Genomic DNA, 18,034 nt, shown 5'->3' with positions numbered 1-18,034 from the left:
GGCAGGAGAAGGGGATGACAGAGGAAGAGATGGTTGGATGGCATCACCAACTCAAAGGACATGAGTTTGGGTAAACTCTGGGAGTTGGTGATAGACAGGGAGGCCTGGCGTGCTGCAGTTCATGGGGTCGCAAAGAGTCATACACGACTGAGTGACTGAACTGAACTTAAGTTTCTACTTCTTCTGACTGCTGTATGTTTACAGGAAAAAAAAAACAAAAAACAAGTTTTTAAAAATGTCTGAGATATAAGTCACACACAATCCACTCTGCCAAAACTAAATTTTGATCAAGTCCTAACTCATCCATTACTTTTAAGACTCATACTTTTAGAGTCATGTCTAAGAACTTTTCAACAATTCCCAAATTCTTCTGTTTTCTTCTTAAAATTTTAGCTTTATCAGTTACATTTAAATTTACAAGCTATTCTGGGACTGTTTTTTTAATAAAGTGTGCAGTTTAGATCAAGGTTTTTGTTTTTTTTTTTCTGGCTGTATCCTATTATTCTAGCACTATATGCTAAAGACAATCTATCCTACACCAAATTGAGCAAGTTTGGCATCTTGCTCAAAAATCAATTGGCTATATTTCGATGGGATTATTTCTTGGTTCTCTATTCTGTTCCACTGTTCTGTGTTATCTTGAAATCAGACATCTTGTGATTTCTACCACATCTTTTTCACAATGTTTTAGCCATCCTACTTCCTTTGCCTTTCCACAGAAATTTAGAATAATCTTATCCGTATCTGCAAAACTCCTAATGGAACTTTGATAAGAACTGCATTTAATCTGTCGACTAATCTGGAGAGAACTGGCATGTCTATTATGTAGAGACTTCCAATCTATGGACACAGAGGATCTTTTTCAGATCATCTTTGATCCTTCCTCAGCTTGTAGTTTTCGCATAAAAGTTCTATATATACTAATAACCCTGAAGATTATATTTTTGTGCAATTTTAAATTGCTGGTATACAAAAATGCAACTGATTTGTGTGTAATAAGCTTGTATCCTACGCTCTTGTTGAACTCATTTACCAGTTCAAGATTTTTCTGTAGATTATTTAGCATCTCCTATGTGGACTACTGTGTCATGTAAAAAAGGACAACTTCTTCCTTTCTGATCTGTATGCCTTTATTTCCTTTTCTTATCTTACTGATTTGGCTAGAAATTCCAATGCCATGTTGAATTAGAAGTAACAGCAAACATCCTTTCTTTATTCAGATCTTGAGGTAAAAATACTCAGTTTTCACCATTAAGTATATTACCTGTAGGTTTTGGGTAAACACATCATTTTATCAAGTTGAAAAGTCCCCCCAACTGTTCACATTCTGAGAGTTTCATGAGTGAGTGTCAACTGTGTCACGTTTTTTCTTGAGTTACTTAATATGAGCACGTGGCTTTCTTCTAAGCCCCTAACAGGTCAATCACACTGTTGATTTTCAGTATTGATCTAAACTTGCATCCATGGAGTAAACCCTACTTGGGCATGGTGCATACTTCATTGTTTGTTTTCTCATTTTGTTTCTTTTTTCTGCCTTCTTGTAGGTTATTTGAACATTTTTTGGAATTTCGTTCTGATTTCTCGTTTTTGAGTTTCTTTCGTATAACTTTTCTTAGTGGCTGCTAAGTTTTCATTATCTTTTCACAGCTTATCAGTCTGCTGACCACCAACGTTCTACCAGTTCTGGTGAGTGTTGAAGCCTTACTTCTTCCACGTCCCTCTGCCCTTCCCACTGACAACATAATCATCTTAAGTGTTTCCTCCAAACACATTGAGAACCACATCAGGCAGCTGTGCTTCAACTTTCAAACCTAAGTCAGAGGAATGTCTATTGAATTTACCAATTCATTTACTCTCTCCATTGTTTCTTCTTCCTTCCTGGTGTTCCTACAGCGTTTCCTTTCTGTTGAACTTCCTCTATTATTTCAGGGTAGCTCTGTTGGTAACAAATCATGTGAATGATGTTTTCACTTGATAGAGAATTCTGATCTGATGGTTCGTTTCCTTTAGCACTTAAAAAACATACTACTTCCTTCTGGCCTCAGCAGTTTGTGATGAGAAATCAACTATAGACAAAGGGACATTTCTCTCTCCCACTGCTTTTTCATCTTTAGTTTCAGAAGTCTATAAGGCAGCTTAGCAAATTTCTTTGAATTTATCTTGCCTGGGTTTCACCATACGTTTTAAATATATAGGTTTATGGCTTGCCAAACTTGGGAAATACCTAGCCAGTGTTTCTTCAAACATATTTTCAGCTCCACTGTCTCTCTCCTCTCTTCCTGATAAGGACAGGTCTCTTGTTAAAAGGCACAGGTCCCAGGGATTCAGTTTACTTTTTTCCAGTCTATTTTCTCTCTAATGTTCAGACTGAGTAATTTTCATTGTTTTATCATCAAGTTCATGGATTCCACAAGCTCACTATTGTACTCCCCAATTCTAAAATTTCCATTTATTTCTTCTTTACATGCCATATTTTCTTCCTGAGATTTTCTATTTTTCATTTGGTTCAAGTGTTAATATCTCCTCACTGAAAATTTTATCACGACTGCTTTAAAATCCTGTCAAACAATTCTAATATCTGCATCAGTCCTATGTGGCTGTTAGCTACCTTTTCTGATTCAAGCTGACATTTTCCCCCTCGGTGTGAGAATTCTCAGGATGCTGGGTGTTGTTATCAGACATGAGACCTGATCTAAGTCTTCCAGGAGGCCTCTTCTGATACTGGCCCAGCCAGCAAACAAGGGTATGGCCTTGTTTCTGCCATGTGGATACAGAAAGTGGCGATGGAAGCAAGTGCTCCCCGTTCCGCCTCCTCTGACCCACGAGGAAGTACCCCTTGCCAATGCCGGGTGAAACTCTCTTGGCCTCTATTCACACCACTGAGCTGAACCTAGGGCACCTTGTTACTGTGCTGTTCGAAGCTTCATCACCATAGGTGGTGGTAAAATTCCTGAACTTTTGCTAGGTTTCTTCTGAGGCCATTCCAACGGGAAAGAAGAGGGTGTTCTTTGTTACCGCACAACAGAGATGAGAACCCAGCTTCTCACCAGGCCTCTCTGATCCCACCCGGCACAGTGTGGTCCCCACAAGGCTTGTCAGGAGTCAGAGACTAGATTCCCTACCCCACCTGGGATGCTCAGCGCAAGGTGGGGCCGCAATGTTTTCTAAGCATGTCCTGTCTGGCAGGCTGTCCCTTTCCTGGTCTTCTGGTCAAAGGCCAGCTTTCTCGGGGCTTGCTGAGCCCTTTGGCATTGCTAGGTTGAGGCTGCTCAAGGCCCGAGGCTAGGATGTATGGGGCAAGAGGAAAGCCCAGGGAACTTAGCCCTGAGTCAGTTCTCAGGTCCCCATACACCTACAGTTTTCTTTCTTCTTGCCACTTTTCAGTCTCATATTTTTTTTGTTTGTTTTGCATTTAATGTCCACTGTTTTTAGCTGTACTTAGTGGGAGCAACAGGAAAAGTATACACCTACTCTAAAGCCAGAGATCTTTTGACTCTCCAATTGAACATGTGTAGGCCTTGTACAAAAGATAACAAAAAAGTAAGTACATTCAAGTTGGTCAATTAGTTCTTTGTGTTTAGGTTTTAAAATTTGAAACTCACTAATTTATTAAGATTATCACTTTTTGCAGAGGAGATCAGTCCTGGGTGTTCTTTGGAAGGAGTGATGCTAAAGCTGAAACTCCAGGACTTTGGCCACCTCATGTGACAAGTTGACTCATTGGAAAAGACTCTGATGCTAAGAGGGATTGGGAGCAGGAGGAGAAGGGGACGACAGAAGATGAGATGGCTGGATGGCATCACCGACTCGATGGACATAAGTTTGAGTGAACTCCGGGAGTTGGTGATGGACAGGGAGGCCTGGCGGGCTGCGATTCACGGGGTCGCAAAGAGTCAGACACGACTGAGCAACTGAACTCAACTGAACTGATACAGACAAAATTTAACTCTCAAATGTTTTTTAAAAAGGACACTTAATAAGATAACTTTTTATCTCTAATATTCTCATTAAAAAAAAAAAAAAAACCTTCCATTCTCCTTGCTTTTTTGGATACTCTATCTGTCAAAGCCAGCCACAAGGCCAACCCCCATTCAAGCGGAGGGCAGAGGCTTCACCTACCAACAGGACAATAAGAATCTGTGTTATCCATCACACCTTATTTCACTCACATGAGTTTGACAGTCATACAAACCTAAGTCCCCATCAACTCCTCAAAGGGCTGGCTCTCTTCCATCATGAAGCCTCAGCTTTAATGTCACTTCCTAGGACAGCCTCCCTTGAAGACCACTAGCCACACGGCACCTCATGACTCTCGCTATGCTTATATTTACATCCTATTTATGATTCGCTCACTAAATAAGCGTTTCCCCCACTACACAATCAAAACAGTGAGGACTGGGACACAGTAAATTGGGGCCACTACTGTATTTGTACTGTATTTGTTAGGCCTGACATAAACATATCCTCAAATATCTGATGGGTGGAGGAACACTACATCTACCACTGACAAGCCTGTGTTACCCTGGTCAAGTTACTTAACCACCTTCTGAAGGCTTAACTCTGTATCTTTAAACCAAGGATAATAATAGCACTACTTCATTAAGTCACTCACCAGTATTCCTCTCATCCGGATGGGCTGAGCACTGGGAATGCTGTAGTGAACAAAACAGGCTTGGTTCCTACCTTCTCAGAATGCTTAAGAGTTGAGTTGGAAGACAGATATTATACACACAATCTCATAACTTATTACAGAAGTTATAAATTGTGAGGAGGGCTACAAAAGACATGTGCAAATATTATGAGACCAGCTATTAGCTAAATAGTTACAAAGATCATTCTGAGAGGCCAGCATCCAAATTGAGACTGAAGAATTCCTAAGAGTTAACCACATGGAAAACAGAAAAGGGACTAGATATTTCAAGGACAGGAATAGCATGTGAAAATGCCCAGATATTAAAAAACAAATACTACATCTGTAATACAGCAAACAATGGACAGAACAGTGCAAGGTAAGTGGAGAGATAGGCTTAGAATCTAATCTTTTGTTTACAGTTTATCCTAAAATAAAAGGAAAGTCACTTAAAACTTTTTAAGCAAATAAGCAACAATAGACTGGCTGCTATGTGAAAAATACACTAAAAGGTAAGACGACCATGAATGTAGAAGCCAATTAGGCAGTTACTAAAACAGTCGAGGTAATAGATTATAACAGTTAAGCTTAGAGGAGGATGATTGGATTGGGGGGGCGGTAAGAAGAGAGAGGTAACAAGAAGAGCCCCTTTCTGAGGCAGCAGGTAGGTGAAACAGAGGTCAGATTACCAAGAAGAGACAGCAGATATGGAGAAATCAGGACCTAATACTGAATGTATTATGTTTTTGCAATGCCTTTGAATGTCAAAATACAAGGAGGCAGGGGTGTACAGGTTTAGAGATGAAAAGAGAACTACAGAACGTGTATAAAACTGGGAGAAGTCTACACTGACAGTAAAGACGGGTTCTTTGACCCCATCATGCCTCTAAGTCCAATACCTTACCATTTTTAACTGCTCTTGTGCACACGAGGGGGGAAAAGTGTATTACTGGTATATATAGGCAACACAGTATAAAACTGTCTCTCACGAAAAATTATTTTTGATGGAAAATGATGGAACAAACCTCTTTCATGAAATTTAGATCTGAAAAATTTGAGCTATAGATATTAGAGACAGTTGAGACAAAAGTATAAAGAAAAACAATGGCAGAATCTGTGGTTGGCAGAATTTTACATACACAAAAAAAAGATACTGATATTTAATTTAAAATATTTGAACATAAATTCTTTAAGCAACTCATATGATCCTACTGAAGAGTATTTCAATAACTTTTTAATAGAAGCATTTAGAAACTATTTAACTGCCATATACAAAAGTTGTCCAAGAAACCAAAGTGACTTAAAGGAATCTTAACCAGAAATTACATTCTTCACTTTAAAAAATAAAGGTCCCAGGTGGAAGAGGCAAAATGAGCCTTCTGGGGTGCTGTGAATGTTCCCTATCTTGATCTGGTTTATGTTAATACAAAGATGTATAGGAACGTCACTCAGTCGTGTCCGACTCTTTGTGACCCCGTGGACTGTAGCCTACTATGCTCCTCTGTCCATGCAATAGTACTGCAGTGGATTGCCATTTCCTTCTCCAGCGGATCTTCCTGACCCAGGACGTGTATATAGATAAAAATCCACAGAGCTGCACATTTATAACTAGCACACTGTATGAATTTACTGTATGTTTTACTCAATAAAAAACAACTCCCAGGCCAAAAATAATAGGAAGGTATATATAATTCTCTTTTCAGCGAGCACACGTTAAATGACTAACTTCATAAAGCATCTCAGTTATTAAGATTTTCAACACAGAAATTTATCCCAGCCACCTTACAGTTTATGTTATGTTTCTTAAAGGAACAAACATATCAAAACCCTTTTTCACAAAGCTCAAGAAAAAAACAAGACTATCTCTAAATATTTCAATCAAGCAAGTAAAATAGCAGAAAGCTTCTCTTTCCTCCCTTAAGAATGTCATAAGTAGAAATACTCTGGTGAAAGTAAACTGCGAAGTTAATGCATTCCAAAGCTTCTACAAATTGCTTACACAAAGTGTGAAAATTGCAGTATTAACCTTCCTTCCACCTCAACGATAGTCTCCCTTAAAGATCACATAACCAGCTTGTCCAGCGTCTGTATCTTCAGTAGAAATAAGCAGTATTCTTCACTACTAACTTGTAAGATTCTCACCCCCGCCTATCCCTGAGCCTTGAACCCCTCCCTCAACCCCATGAACCACCTGGCGCTACTCTGGGCTTTGCCTGCTTTTGTCGGTCACCTCACCAAATAGTCAATGTACTGGTCATCTTTTCCCACTCATCAATTTCTACACAAACACACACATTTCAAATAATTACAAATATGAAAGAGGTTTTGGTTCTCCAAAGAGGTTTTAGCTCTTGTTTAGTCACTAAGTCGTGTCCGACTCTGCGACCCCAAGGACTGTAGTCCTCCAGGCTCCTCTGGGAATCTTCCTGACCCAGGGATCAAACCTGTGTCTCCTGCATTGGCAGGCAGGTTCTTTACCATCTGAGCCACCAGAGAAGCTTCATGACACGGCACATGACCGCATTAAACAGCAGGTTTAATGAATAAAAGGTCCTGTTGGTTTTTTTAAACACATCCAAAAAAGTATAAATAGTTCCCTCCAAAAATCCAACCTCCCTATCCTATTGGTCAAGTATATCAATTTAATATAAACTCTCCTTCTGCACAACTGGTTTGCCCTTGCATGCCACATGCCTACTATACCCTACAAACAAAACAATACTCACAATTTCAAACTCAGTGGCGTTTTTAAACACTTTTGGCCAAAGAAAAATACTGACTAGTAAATGTCATGAACGTTAATAACATGCCAAAAAAATGGTTAAAAGCTATACTCTACATGTGGCATTTAATAATACAAAACGTAGCTGAAAAGCCGATAGAGTTTTTCATAGCCCTTCACTGTAAAAGTACCCTTAACTGAATTCCGGAAGACAAACGACAAACTCAGCTGCTGAGTGACATCAACCAAAGGCAGCCTCGCAGTCCAGCCTTGGTAAACCGGCTAAAGGTGTTCCGTCGTCCACCCAGTCGAAGGCACGCTCACCAGTTCTGGACCTGATGCTGGACTGGGGGTATCTCTAACCGGAAAACCACCAACGCTGCTTAAAGACCTCAATTATTAAAAGAATGAGCTCGCATCAAGGATGAACTTCTTAACTGTCGAGTCGTCTTAGAAGAAGCAACACTTGGGAATTCAGAGCGCCGTCGGTACTCCCGGGGGAAGGGGCTGAGGGCGTAAGCTCGCGACCAAGGCACAGCAGGTGCGCGCTGCTGCCCGGTCCTGGGGAGGAAGGAAACGCGCCGGGGCCTCCGTGCGAGCACCCGGAAGGACGCGAGACTGGACAGGGCCCGCCGCTCCAGCCCAAGGTCGCGGCGCCCCTCGCGCGGTTCCACACCCCCAATGGGGCCTGGGGACCCCGGGCTCCGTGACACGCTCGCGGGTGGGAGGGTCCCGGAAGCCGCGAAGGACCCGCCTCCCCAGCCGCTCTGGGCGAGGGGCGCGCGTTCCAACTCCGTCCACACCCGGCCGGGCTCGGGGTCGGAGAGGGGCGCGCAATCAGGGCCCAGGTCCGGGTGCGCGGAGGCCGCCGCCGCCGCCGCCGCACAGCCTCCGGCTGCGGTCCCGGGCTGAAGATGGCGGGCCAGCACTCACCTGTCACGCCGCCGCCAAGCGCACCGCTGCGCAGTGCCACCCGCGCAGTGAGCTGCCGCCCGTGTCTTCCCAGCCACGCGGGGCACGGGACGGACGCGGACACACAGGGCCCGGAGTCCCCGCCTAGACGCGGCCCCAACACCCGGCAGCCCAACGCCCCACACTTCCGGCGCCGGATGTCCCCACCCCGCCTCCGCCCCACGCCGGAAATCCCTCCCACCATCCTTCACGCGCAGGCCCGACGGGAAGTCCCGCCTCCACCCCGAGGCTGGAACCGCCGGAAGTCCAGTCCATCGCGGGAAGTCCCACACGCTGCCCGCGGGGGCGGGGATCCTCAAGTGGGTCGCGGTGGCCCTCAAGTGGGTCGCGGCGGCGGCGAATACACAGCTGGGCCCAGGGACCACCCGACCCTCGCCTTGCGATGTCGGCGCCCATCTGAAGTCCCCGCAGAGGGCCGATGGGCGGCGGGCGCCCGTGGCGCGGGGGCGCTGAGAACCTGCGGGTACTCACGGCGGCGGGGGCCCAAGGGCGTCGCGGGCGAGTGCAGGTCGGCGTCCATCTGGACCCGGGTCGGGTCTCTGGAGCCGCCGGCCCCAGTCGGAACCGCCTCGTGTGCCGGGAACCGCTTCCCGGGCGTCGCTTCCCGGGGCGGCGCGGGCGAGACGGCTGCGCGCGGATCCCGGTGGATCTGCGGAGGGTGACTCACCCCCTGCAGCCTCCGGTCTGAAATGTGTGTTCGCCATTGGCTGCGGAGACGAAACAAAGGCAGCGTCTCGCCGCGAAAGGTGGGACCTGATGGCCTTCTTGTCCTTGTACAGGTTGGAAAAATTACAGGGTGCGCAGGCAGCCTCTGCTCTAGGAACAACCAGCTGGGCGTTTAAAGTCCTAAAGCAAAGACGAAATCAGACGCGTCGGAGGTTTTTGGTTTTTTTTTTTAAATACAGATTAAAGCTCATCATTCGAATTGGAGAAGCATTAGTACGATTGTTGCACAAGAAACAAACTCGACGTATTTGGGGATTCGAATAGCCACAAAGTTTGTACAGTAAAACCCGAGGTTACTTCAATATTCAGTATAATAAAAGTTTATTGCTAGAATCAATTATATAAGGTGAACTTAGGGTTTCGAGTTTGATGGTTGTAACTACCATTCAACTAGTAATTTTATTAGGGACCTAATATGCACAAGGCATTCTGCAGGGCGAGGGAGCAGGTAGAATGCCAGGTGAACCACAGTATCAGCTCCCAATTGATTCAGGTGCTAATATGTGGTTTTATTTTGCAGCACAGTATCAACCGTTTGGGTGAAACTTAGGATGTTGTTATAATTGAGGTAATCTTTTCTCTGCTATATTTAGAATTCTATAAAAGTCAACCATGACTGTAAAGAAGTGTCACAAAAATAAGAGGGGAAAGGAATCAACACTTTGAGGGCCTGCTGTGTGCCAGGCACATAACATATTTGTTAACTTATCTGATCCTCAAGCCAACCTAATAAAGTGCTGATCGAAACTTCGATGAGGTACCACCTCACACTGGTCCAAATGGCCATCATCAAAAAGTCCACGAATAGTAAATGCTGGTGAGAGTGTGGAGAAGAGGGAACCTACAGCCACTATGGAGAACAGTGTGGAGGTTCCTTAAAAAACTAAAAATACAACTACCATATGATCCAGCAATCCCACAACTGACCATATATCTGAACAAAAACTCTTAATTTCAAAAGATACATGTACCCCCAAATGTTCACAGCAGCACTATTCACAATAGCCAAGCCATTAAGCAATCTGAATGTCCGTCAACAAATGGAATGGATGAGAGACATGGTGTGTATACATACACACACACAATTGATAAAAAAGATGTGTGTATACACACACGTGTGTGTGTGTGCACAATGGCATACTACTCATTAAAAAAAAGAAACCTTTTGCAACATGAATGGGCTTCCCTTGTAGCTCAGTCGGTAAAGAATTTGCTTGCAGTGCAGGAGACCCAGGTTCGATCCCTGGGTTGGAAAGATCCCCTGGAGAAGTAAATGGCAACCCACTCCAGTATCCTTGCCTGGAAAATCTCATGGACAGAGGAGCCTGGTGGGCCGCAGTCCATGGGGTTGCAAAGAGTCAGGCACAACTGAACGACTAACACTTTTTGCAACATGAATGAACCTAGAGATTGTCGCAGTGCGAAGAAAGCGAAACACACATTTGTAGGTGGGATCTAAGTTCAGTTCAGTCACTCCAGTCCTGTCCTACTCTGCGACCCCATGGACTGCAGCATGCCAGGCTTCCCTATTCATCATCAACTCCCTGAGGTTGCTCAAACTTATGTCCATCCTCATGTCCATGGAGTCAGCAATGCCATCCAACTATCTACAATATGATACAAATGAACTTTAATTTACAGAACAGAAATAAACACACAAAAAAACAAACTTAGGCCTACCAAAAAGGAAAGGTGGGATGAATAAATTATATTGGGATTAACATATACACTACTATATATAAACAATCCAAGGATTTACTGTGTACCACAGGGAACTAACTTTATTCAACATCTTGTAATAAACTATACTGTTAAAGAATAATGTGTAAACTATCATTTTGCTGTACACCATAAACATAAATCGACTGAAGTACAAATTATTCTGAATTGAACTTAAAACATGCGAGCATGCTAAGTCGCTTCAGTTGTGTCCAACTCTGTGCGACCCCATGGACTGTAGCCCGCCAGGCTCCTCTGTCCACGGGATTTTCCAGGCAAAAATACTGGAGAAGGTTGCCAGGCCCTCCTCCAGGGAATCCTCCCAACCCGGAGATGCAGCCCGCGTCTCACATCGCCTGCATTGGCAGGTGAGTTCTTTACCACTAGCGCCACCTGGGAAGTCCAATTAAGCCTGAGGACGTTATAATTAGCTGTCAAAACTCAAAAAGCTAGTATGCAATGGAGCAAAGATTGGATTAAAATCCAGGTCCACATCAAAGCTCACGTTTTCCACAGTGCTTTCCTTTGATACGGCTGCTGTAACAAAATGCCACAAATCAGGCTTAAACAACAGAAATTTATTGTCTCAGGTCTGGAAGCTTGAGATCCAGGATCAAGGTGCCAGTCGGAGCTGGTCCCTGCTGAGACCTGTGACAGGGAATCTGTGCCATTCTCTCTCTCTCTCTCGCTTTCTGGTGGTTTGCCAGCAACTCCCGACTGGCAGAGGTCGTTTTCCAACTCCTTTCCTTCACAAATAGTGACAAACTTGTCTGGTTACTTTGAAGTCGCCACACTACCCGGCGGGGAAAGCTCACGCTCACCAACAGGTCTGTTTAGCTCACAGAACGGCCTCACGCAAACGCCTCCCCGCGTCTCAGACCGCGAGCGCGCGGAGACGCCTGACGTCAACGCGCCGCGAGCGCAAAGCCTCGGCGTGTCGATTGGCTAGAGCGGCCGAGGGCAAGACGTAAGCGGACGCTCGCTCGGCGCCTAGTCAGCAAGTGCCCTCCGTCAGGCCGTTCCGCAATCGAGGAGCGTCACCTCAGCTGTGTACCGAAGGCACCGAGAGCACCCGCGCTGCAGCCTGGGGGAAGGTTCCACAGCCCAGAGCCGTGGGAGGAGACGCCTGGATATCAGGAGTGGCGCCACCGCGCGACCGTGACGTGGGTCGCAGGCTGGCGCACCATTGGCCGGCGGGAATGTGGCGCGCCCTGGCGCCGGCGCGGGCAATTGGCCGCGCGGCCTCGGGGGGCGGGGCTCGGGCCGGAGGCGGGGCCCGTGCCTTGGGGCGGGATCTGAGGGAGACTCGCCCAGCGGCGCAGCCTTCCGTGGACCGCTCGTGTCTGAGGTACGGAGGAGAGAGCCTGTGAGGTGCCGGGAGGCGAGCGGGGGTCCGGGCTCTGCGCGCTGAGGCGCTGGCCGAGCGCTTCCGGATCGCATCCCGTAGTCTAATCCAACCGTGTGGGGAAGTAGCCGGAGGCCAGGGGTCTCCGGCGCGTGGGCAGCGCGAGGGGCTGTAAGCGCGGCTCGGGGCCCGGCGTTGGGGAGGCGGTGTGGGCGTCCTCCGACTCTGGGACCCCCGCCCCCAGGTTCCCGGGGCGGCGCGGAGGCGGGGCGGCGATGCCGGAGGTGAGCACGGACGAGCTGGACGAGCAGCAGGTGCAGCTCCTGGCGGAGATGTGCATCCTCATCGACGAGAACGACCGGAGGATCGGGGCGGAGACCAAGAAGAACTGCCACCTGAACGAGAACATCGAGAGAGGTGCCCGCGAGGGCGGCGGGCGGCGGGCCGGGGTCCTCGGGCGCAGGGAGGGCGGGGATCCCACGTCGCCCCCTCTGGCCGCCCGAGCCCTTGCGAGGCCCAGACAGAGACTCAGGGCGTCGCATCTCTCTCGCCGCCAGGGCTGTTGCACCGAGCTTTCAGCGTCTTCCTGTTCAACACCGAGAACAAGCTGCTGCTGCAGCAGAGGTCAGACGCTAAGATTACCTTCCCAGGTAAGTGCTCACCCTTTGTGTGTTGGCAGCTGCACGTGCTTTGATTTGTTGATTTGTCACGTGCAATTTCTGGTAGCTGAGATCAGAAAATTCTAGTCAGTTGCTGAGTTTTATTTTCTTCACACGAGAAGCTTGTACGGTGGATGCAACCTAATAAATAAAGCAGCAGTAAAGGATAAGAGCTGCTAAGTAGGTTTAGATGTGTCTGTAATCATTTGTGTCTTATACACAAGACCATTTAACCGTTTGGGTTAAGAAAGCATTCATAAAAATGTACATCTACCTGTGTCTTTCACAAAATTCTCCAGAATCATTTTATTTTTTTGTTACTTTTTAAACTTAGTTTTCTTAATCTTCCTAACCTATTTTTCAGGAAAAGTTTATCTCTGTATATTTATAAACATTAACATGTTCCAGGGTGTTTTACTAATACTTGCTGTAGTCACCCGTTAAGCAACCCGAGTGAGCTGGAAGAAAATGATGCTATTGGAATAAGAAGAGCAGCACAGAGGCGGTTAAAGGCCGAACTCGGAATTCCCATGGAAGAGGTAACCCACCATACCAGCTGAAATGTATTTAGAATACATTAAAACAATTTTTAACAAAATTTAAATTCAAGTGTAGCTCTCTGCTTTGTATCACTTGGTTTTTTAGGCCCCCAAAAAGCCCATTAAATAAGTTAAATTTTGACTTCATAATACTTGTAGATACTTAACTCTACCACAATGGGTTGATCTATTAACCAGTATATAAAGTTAACTGTTTTATAACTGACCAAAGATGAGTGTTTTCTTGTGAACTACAGACCTGATTGGGTGAATTGAAATTATCCTCTTGTCCCTGGAATTGTCCCCTTTCAATAAGACCTGAATAAATTAAAGTAACTCTTTTATCTAGTTAAAATGGGAATTTTTTTTCCTGCTATGAATTAAGATGCGAGGGGGAATGTCATACTTCTAGTTTGTGTGACTCTCCTATTTTCTTTAATATACATTTTTCAATAAATCTTCTATTTTTGGTCCTTTGGGAAAAATTTCAGAGTTGAAACTATTTAATACTATTTCAAGAATACATATTTTCCTGGGTCGGGAAGATCCCCTGGAGAAGGGATAGGCTACACACTCCAGTATTCTTGGGCTTCCCTGGTGGCTCAGCTCTTAAACAATCTGCCTGCAATGAGGGAGACCTGGGTTCAATCTCTGGGTTGGGAAGATCCCTTGGAGAAGGGAACAGCTAACCACTCCAATATTCTGATCTGGAGAATTCAATGGATTGTATAGTAGTCCATGGAGTCACAAAGAGTCAGACACAACTGAAAGACTTTCACTTTCACAGTATATATACTTTATGTATTCCGTGTATTAATAGGAAAGTAACATTTCAAAAATTATCATTCTAAAACTAGTTCTGTTGTTCAAGGTATTACTGAAATGTAGTAGGTTGATTTAGATTATTTTTTTGTTGATGTTTTGGAGGTTTTTCTTTTTTTTTTACCCTAGGTTACTCCAGAGGAAATTAATTATCTAACACGAATTCACTACAAGGCTCAATCTGATAGTATCTGGGGAGAACATGAAATTGACTACATTTTGTTGGTGAAGAAGAATGTGACCTTGAATCCAGACCCCAATGAGATTAAAAGCTATTGCTATGTAACAAAGGAAGAATTAGAAGAACTTCTAGAGAAGGCGGCCCGTGGTGAAATTAAGATAACCCCATGGTTTCAAATTATTGCAGATACTTTTCTCTTTAAGTGGTGGGATAACTTAAATCGTTTGAATCTGTTTGTTGACCATGAGAAAATACACCGAATATAAAAGTGGAGATGAATGGTTACTAAAGTACTGAAGAATTTCTCTAGTTAGTAAACTTAAAATGAACTTGAAAAAAATCTAGTTCCCCACTGGAACTCTCCTTGGAAATACTGACACTTTACAACCAGAATTTGTATAGAAAAGAATTCTTGATTTTATGTCATACATCCCATATATATGTGCTTCAATTTGTAAAAATTTTGAGAGATTATTATACAAAGAGAGCAAAATAAATTTAACCTGTCTAAACAAATAGTTATGACACATTTAAACGAACAAGTGGAGTTCATTTTTTATATATTGTGATAAACATTTTCAGAAGACTTGTATAGCACTTTACTATCTGCCAGGTGCTTGACATATCTTTAAACTTTTATCATGGTCCAGAAAAATGTGGAATGGAACCTATTTGCTTATCTACTTCAAAACATTGCAGTTTAACTTTCCATGTTAAGAGATAAAATATAGTAGAGCAGTTCAAGGGAATTAAACGATTAAATGATTTTTTGTCATTGAAAGTTATTTTGTGGTTTAATCATTCTGGAAGTATTTTTGATATTTAAAAGTCTAACATTGATTTTGGTAGGGACATTGGCTGGGTGAAGTCATTTAAATAGTCCATGCCAATTAGTAAAGTCTTGTTTTAAGAATTACTAGGAACACAGACTATTTGTAAAATGGAACTTGGGTAAGTTGAGTCATACTCAACAACAGGATCTTTTAACTGTGGCACTGCAGTTTAGGCTGGATAATTCTTTCTGAAGGTTCATCCTTTGCCTTGTATAGCAGCATCCTTAGGTTCTACCCAAAAAATGCCTTTGGCACCCCTCCCCCCCCATGGCAGCCCCAGTGACACCATATGTGAAATGTCTTCTGGAGGACTTGTCTGCAGTTGGGCCATGTTGTAGGAAAATTAACCACAAACAAGTTAATATTCATTTTAAATAAATTTGGGCTATGGAATATGTATATATTATTATTATTTGAACTGTACCTTGACTAATGGTACTTTTTTAAACTCTTGCCACAGATTTTTCACATTTGAGACCTTAAGACTGCTTTATTATCCTTGAATGATATTAATTTCAGGCAAAACTGTAGCAAATGTTAACTTTAACAATAAAAATAAATTACCACATCTTGATACTGTTGTCTTATTTGTTATAGCTTCAATACAGTAATAGGTGAAAAGTCCTATGGTAGCTTAAGCATGGTAAATGCATTCAAAATGCATTTATATTATTTCTAGTCCTTTAGCTTACAAAAAACTTGGTAACTACAACGGCTACTGCTTGCTGTGTTGGCAGTGGTGTCTTACATTTAGATTGTGGACAAAGCACTGACAACAGGTACAGAGCAAAAGTACCATCTATTAAACTTTATTGATATTCCTATTTTGTTCATGCATTGTTTTTTCTGACTGTCTCCATCTTCCTGTATCTTGAACAGCTTTAAAGCAGCTGTTTTACAATCTTTGTCTAGTAAGTCTGCCATCTGGTCTTCCTGAAGGATGGTTTCCTAGTTTTTTTCCTTTAATGGACCACACTTTCTACAGTATTTTTGTATGGGAATTTTTAGTTGTGGGTATCTGCCTCCTGAGGTCTTCAGGTCTCAGTTTTTTCCAAATGTGTTTCTTTTTTGTCAACATGTTGAGTTACTGAATTCCTAAGCATGCAGTGCTTTTTGAGGTCGTAATTCTTAAATCTCTAGCTCTCAAAAAGCTAAAAAGAAAAAATGCAGGGGGAAAAGAAATAAGCACTGCCCTTTCAAATTCCACTGGCCTTTCAAATTCCACTGGCAGGTATCCATCTGTTTATACCTCTGCCATCACAAGCAGCAACTACCAATCAAAAATCCCAGTACTTGGAGGACAAGGCCCTTTAAGGGCTCAATCTGATGCCAACAGGCAGCTCCAGAAAACACTGGCACAGTGACCAACTCAGGATTGGGAGTGGGAAGACAGGCTGATACTGAGCCACAGGGGCTAAAACTGACCCAAACTGGTTTACCACCAAGGCTTCCCCGCCATGGGAAGAGGCCAGCCTTTAAACTCCAAGAGTCTCAAAGAGTCAGCAGAGTTTCTGCCAGAGGAAAATTCTGAAAGAGATGGGAATACCAGACAACCTGACCCCCTCTTGAGAAACCTATATGTAGGTCAGGAAGCAACAGTTGGGACATGGAACAACAGACTGGTTCCAAATAGGAAAAGGAGTACGTCAAGGCTGTATATTGTCATCCTGCTTATTTAAATTATATGCAGAGTACATCATGAGAAACGCTGGGCTGGAAGAAGCAAAAGCTGGATTCAAGATTGCTGGGAGAAATATCAATAACCTCAGATATGCAGATGACATCACCGTTGTGGCAGAAAGTGAAGAACTAGAGTCTCTTGATGAAGGTGAAAGAGGAAAGTAAAAAAGTTGACTTAAAACTCAACATTCAGAAAACTAAGATCATGTCATCCGGTCCCATCACTTCATGGCAAATAGATGGGGAAACAGTGGCTAACTTTATTTTTCTGGGCTTCAAAATCACTGAAGATGGTGATTGAAGCCATGAAATTAAAAGACGCTTACTCCTTGAAAGGAAAGTTATGACAACCTACACAGCATATTAAAAAGCTGAAACATTACTTTGTCAACAAAGGCCCATCTAGTTAAGGCTATGGTTTTTCCAGTGGTCGTGTATAGATGTGAGAGTTGGACTATAAAGAAAGCTGAGTGCAAAAGAATTGATGCTTTTGAACTGTGGTGTTGGAGAAGACTCTTGAGAGTCCCTTGGACTGCAAGGAGATCCAACCAGTCCATTCTGAAGGAGATCAGCCCTGGGTGTTCTTTGGAAGGACTGATGTTGAAGCTGAAACTCCAATACTTTGGCCACCTGATGTGAAGAACTGACTCATCTGAAAAGACCCTGATGCTGGGAAGACTGAGGGCAGGAGGAGAAGGGGACGACAGAGGATGAGAAGGTTGGATGGCAGCACCGACACAATGGACATGGGTTTGGGTGAACTCCGGGAGCTGGTGATGGAGGCCTGGTGTGCTGCAGTTCATGGGGTCGCAAAGAGTCGGACACAACTGAGAGACTGGACTGAATTGAACTGAAAGTATAATCCCAAAGGAGAGGGACTCTGGGTGTCCCTGGTCGTTCCACCTGGTATCATTCAACAGGTTTCTCTGAACATAACCTTTCCCAGTACAAACAAAACTTTTACTTTACTTTGGATCCCTAAAGTGCAACTTTCAAACACACCTGTGTGTAGAAAAGCCCTGAATTACACCTCTCAACACTGGAGGACCCACAAAGGTGCACTTAGAAACATCAACGGTGAGCAGAGGGGACTTGGAAACTGCACGCAAAGCAGTGGCCATGGCAGTTTTGTGGTTGAAAAGTGCTGTTGTAAGCACGTCATATTCTCACATGCTAATTCCCTTCATTTTACTGGGCATGAACCTC

At 44.1% G+C, this 18,034-nt stretch overlaps 2 protein-coding genes across 4 annotated transcripts in view; one reads left to right on the top strand and one right to left on the bottom strand.

The window, feature by feature from the left end:
- WDR37 (WD repeat domain 37) overlaps positions 1 to 8,975 on the bottom strand; it is a 34,171-nt gene extending 25,196 nt beyond the window's left edge. For 2 of the 3 annotated variants that reach the window (XM_040247955.1, XM_040247957.1), the window contains exon 1: positions 8,286 to 8,469. The gene's annotated coding sequence lies outside the window, so the exon portion shown is untranslated. Of the gene's footprint in view, positions 1 to 8,285; positions 8,470 to 8,795 lie in introns of those variants that run through there. The other variant, XM_040247956.1, reaches the window with a different exon arrangement.
- Positions 8,976 to 11,660: 2,685 nt separating this feature from the next.
- On the top strand, positions 11,661 to 15,722 carry IDI1 (isopentenyl-diphosphate delta isomerase 1). The gene is made up of 5 exons (XM_040247958.1): positions 11,661 to 12,117; positions 12,359 to 12,531; positions 12,672 to 12,764; positions 13,182 to 13,312; positions 14,264 to 15,722. The coding sequence occupies exons 1-5, from the start codon at positions 11,969 to 11,971 to the stop codon at positions 14,579 to 14,581; spliced, it is 864 nt and encodes a 287-aa protein (XP_040103892.1). The 5' UTR covers positions 11,661 to 11,968; the 3' UTR covers positions 14,582 to 15,722.
- Positions 15,723 to 18,034: the final 2,312 nt, after the last annotated feature.

This window comes from Oryx dammah, unplaced genomic scaffold (genome assembly GCF_014754425.2).
Source record: "Oryx dammah isolate SB20612 unplaced genomic scaffold, SCBI_Odam_1.1 HiC_scaffold_10, whole genome shotgun sequence".
Lineage (NCBI taxonomy): Eukaryota > Metazoa > Chordata > Mammalia > Artiodactyla > Bovidae > Oryx > Oryx dammah.
This window is presented reverse-complemented; position numbering and strand designations above follow the sequence as displayed.

Bases quoted from the DNA above. Each gene is read 5' to 3' on its own strand.
- IDI1 (XM_040247958.1), top strand. From the start codon at position 11,969: ATGTGGCGCGCCCTGGCGCCGGCGCGGGCAATTGGCCGCGCGGCCTCG. The intron at 12,118-12,358 runs GTACGGAGGAGA...CCCCGCCCCCAG, and splicing joins GTGGACCGCTCGTGTCTGAG to GTTCCCGGGGCGGCGCGGAG. The intron at 13,313-14,263 runs GTAACCCACCAT...TTTTTACCCTAG, and splicing joins TCGGAATTCCCATGGAAGAG to GTTACTCCAGAGGAAATTAA.